This window comes from Aplysia californica, unplaced genomic scaffold (assembly GCF_000002075.1).
Source record: "Aplysia californica isolate F4 #8 unplaced genomic scaffold, AplCal3.0 scaffold00403, whole genome shotgun sequence".
NCBI classification, from domain to species: Eukaryota; Metazoa; Mollusca; class Gastropoda; order Aplysiida; family Aplysiidae; genus Aplysia; species Aplysia californica.
Window position 1 is genome coordinate 184,776 of NW_004797673.1, and position 4,114 is coordinate 188,889.

The window sequence follows — 4,114 nt, forward strand, 5'->3', positions numbered from 1 at the left end:
GGGTGGAAGTCTAGAGTGGTGGTAAGACTTATTAGGTCTCAGGAAGTTAAATGTCTTTAATTAAGTGCTGGGAGCAGGGGGCAGCGGTCAAGGGGGCATACACCACACAGCTGTCAAGAAAAGACTGATTAATTGTAGCTGTTAAAATTCTCTGCACTAGGGAATCAAATTCATCCCTTCCGCATGTAAAAACGATGCACCTTACCACTCCACCACAACCACTGGCACTCAGAGCCCTGAAGAATGCTATAATTCAGCTACTGAAAAAAAGACGTGTTATGTGAAAAGACATTTTCATGGAGAGTGCTGAGTTTTTATGTTTTAGTAAGGTTTTACGGCACTCGCAACTGCATAAAATCATTTGAGTGCCATGGGGTGGCTGTCAACAGAGAAGTCCAAACGGGGAATCAGGATTACTCTGCTCACCTCTCTAGCCTCAACAGCACAAGGTCTGCTTTGACTATCAAGGCACCCCGTAAATAGCAGTTCACAAGAGAGTGACAAACATACAAAAGAAGTAGAGGTAAAAAATGATGACAGTAATTTAAGTAAGGATGAAGAAAGAAAAAGCAGCAGTTCCCTGTATGTTGTTCTGGCACAGTATGAGCATGACATGATAAATCAGCCCATTTACAACTCTACTGTGCATAAGAATATGTTAATATCCCCCCTTTCAGAAAGACCTAAAGACTACTTCAGTCAGTAGCAAAGGAGGTGAGGGGGTGGGGGCAGAAAGTGGAGACGAAAGCAGACAACAGAACATTGCTTGAGAGAAGGAGAAGAGGTGAAAGGAGACATCCAAAAAGACAGGTGTAATGAGGACAAAAAGAGACAAGAATTCCATGCAAAGAGCATACATACCTTTAATGATATCCAGGATGTTTTTAGCAGCATACCAGTTCATTGTTTCGTAGGATGGGAACAAATATTTTTCAGGGGTCTTTACTTGACGTTCAATTTCATAGCACCTGAAAAGAGAACAAATGACGTGACAAAAAAGCCTCTGAAATTCCTCTTCTCAACGCTTCAAAAGTCAATACATGAATGAAGGCATTGACATAAATGACCGCATCAAAACAAGTATAACTAAATACGATCTAGGAGAAAGTTTTCCTAGCTAATATATAGGAGCAAAATTCCATAATATTTTCAGGCCCCTTTCACTTCATGACAAACTTTGGGAAGCTGCATCCATGCATCTTTCAAATACAAGTCAGTCTACGCATTTGGATGATCTGAGGTCAAAATAAACTGAATTTGATGTATATTCCCTATCCATTTGGGACAAGTCTTGTTTTAGATCACAATTTACCCTTGTGACTTCAAAAGCCAATGGCTTCCTTAGTTGTGAAACTATAAAGTATTCATCTTCATACACAATTTTCAGCTTATCTAATAATTATACAAAGCCCTTTAAAAACATTTTCCTCTGTCTCAGGGATTCTTAAATTCCTAAAACATACGACTTTTTACTTTTCCGAACAGGTATGTTTTATCAGAGACACAAACTTTTTACAAACACAATTTGTTTTTTAAAGGGGCAAGGTTTTACGTCCATTCAGTAAAAGACAACAAGTCAGCCCGCAAACGGGAACTCATTTCTATACAGAACAAACAGTAACTATGGCAATCTTTCTAAACAGAACAAACAGTAACTATGGCAATCTTTTAAAACATCCATAAAAATCACAAGGTAGTGGATGTTTACCACTGATAAACACAGCAAATCAGATAGAAAATGAAATATTTCAATGTTGACCTTTTCAATCTACCATTCTGCAGCATTTATGCTAAACGGATATTTTTCTAAATTATACATTGCTAATAAAAGGGGAAATTTTCGCAACACATCTTACATTTGAGCTTGCACATATTTTTAGAATGTTTTCAAAAAAAGCACAATAAATATATGTATGACGCAGAGCTTATGAGAAAACAGATTTGTCAGCTTCTCGGAAAAAAAAAAGACAAGTAAGAATCTGTACATGTGAGTGTGTATGTACGAGAGTTAATCAGGGATTACAGTGAAATTTTTCGCCAACCCCTGACTTTGATGGTCGATCCGATAGACTAACCTAAATATTGTGTAACACCCCCCCCCCCCCTCCACCACAATTTGAAAATGCTAAGTAAACCAAATCAAAGGAGAATCATGTTTTCTTTACTGTTCGTGACCTTCTTTTTCCCTGAGCCGCCTCATTTACATCCGGTCTACGATAGGCCGAGCTTTGTCGAATCCGCGGATCGCGGGGGCCCCTCAGGACCAAGGTTGCGGAGAGGGGGGGGGAGGATTTTGAGAAGTTTTCGCAACCACGGAAAATCACGGATCTGCGGAAAACTATGATTCCTGGTGAATGTGTGTGTGTGTATGAGAGCATCAAGATGAGTACCAGGCCGTGTAAATGCGAATTTAGGAATGCAAGCTTGCAAGTGTTTGTGAGTATGCACGTCCCTGGATGTTTGAGCATGTGCGCAAGAATTTTGTTTGAGTAGAGGTTTTACGGCGCTCGCAACTGCATAAGGTCATATGAGCGCCAAGGGGTGGATGTCAACAGAGAAGTCTTTACAGGGAATCAGACTTACTCTGCTCACTTTTCTAGCTTCAACAGCACAAAGTCTGTTTCGACTATCAAGGCACCCCGGAAATAGCGGGTCAGAAGAATGTCACAAACATACAAAAGAAGTAAAGGAAAATGACGACAGTACGGATTAGGAAAGAAAACGCAGCAGTTCCCTGTTGTAGTTCAGGCATAGTTATGAGCATGAGATTGTTGGATCAGCCCATTTACAATTCTACTGTGTATTAGAATGAGAAATGTCCCCCCCCTTTGGGAATGGCCTAAAGACACTTTAGTCAGTGGCACCGCCCCGGGGGGTTGAGTAAGAATGCACATCTCTTAAACTACTCAGAAAAGCCAATCCAATGACAAACAAACATCACCGACTTACTGTAGCTGCAAGGCAATGTTATAATGATGAAGGAAATTGCCTCCAAACACCAGAGAATCTATCGGGGTGAGCACAGCATGGATCCATCCAGTGGGAATAAACAGTGTGTGCCCTTGTTTCACAACCATTCGATAACAGTCGTCCACCTGGCCAAGTCGGGATGAAACACAGCAAAAGTAAAGAAAGCACAAATTTTATTAACATGGTGGGACTTTTTGATAGAATGGCGTAAGCATCAACAGTCACAGCCTTTATTAGAGCAAAGCAAATTGACGTAAAAATGTAAAATTCCACAGACACAATATATTCACATTTCACATAATTTATTTTTCTGGCTCAAACCTGGATGCGACCCTTCTTTCGAGCAACAAGTAATCAGGGTCTATAATAAACCCGAAGGACAAAAACGACACAAAAATTCAGACCAGAAGTCACTTGTGTGAAAAGCAGTGAGTCTCAAATAGATCTTTTACCATAGCGCAAGAGGAATACAGTAGAGCTATTCCTTCCACAATAAGTATTATTACAGCCCATTCTTTTAGGAAGAAAGGCCTGCAGTTTATGAGACAAACATTCATTTCACATGGAAATAAATCATTATTTCTCCAACTATCTGGAGACACCTCACAACAAAACAACTGAGCACCTACCTATCATCATCATCATCATCATCATCATTATCATCATCACCATCATCATTACCGACTCAACAATTCCCCTTTCATAGAACAATCTGCACCATTGCTTTCTTTTTAACGTAAACAACAAAAACGGGCACCAAAATCAGGACACGGGGGAAAAAAACAACACAAAAAAACCAACAAGTGAGCACCTACCTGATCCCCAAAGAACATCTCACTCTGGTTGGAGGAGGACAACCATCTCTCGTACAGCATCAGATTGGTTTGTGTTGGCTGCACCAAGTAAAACACTTTTTCCCCCTGAGCAAAGAAACAAACCCCAAAAAGGCACATACAGTCACAGACAAAATGATGGCAAATGTTTTAGCCCTGTAAATGACACAACTTGCAACATTTCATAACTTGGCTACTACTTCAACCCCACCAACCAGCTCAGCAATGTAAACATATCAATTAGGGGGCTCTCGTGGCCTAGAGGTTAAGGTGTTGGCCTCTCATTCAAAGGTCCCGGGTTCGATTCCGGG

The 4,114-nt window shown here is 40.5% G+C and overlaps 1 protein-coding gene across 1 annotated transcript in view; it reads right to left on the bottom strand.

Annotated features, from left to right (window-relative positions):
- LOC101862817 (lysine-specific demethylase 7A) overlaps positions 1-4,114 on the bottom strand; it is a gene marked incomplete at its 5' end in the record, with an annotated part of 52,281 nt that overhangs the window by 35,830 nt on the left and 12,337 nt on the right. Inside the window, 3 exon segments of the mRNA XM_013085746.2 lie at positions 862-968; positions 2,950-3,095; positions 3,786-3,890. Coding sequence (XP_012941200.1) covers positions 862-968; positions 2,950-3,095; positions 3,786-3,890 — 358 coding nt within the window.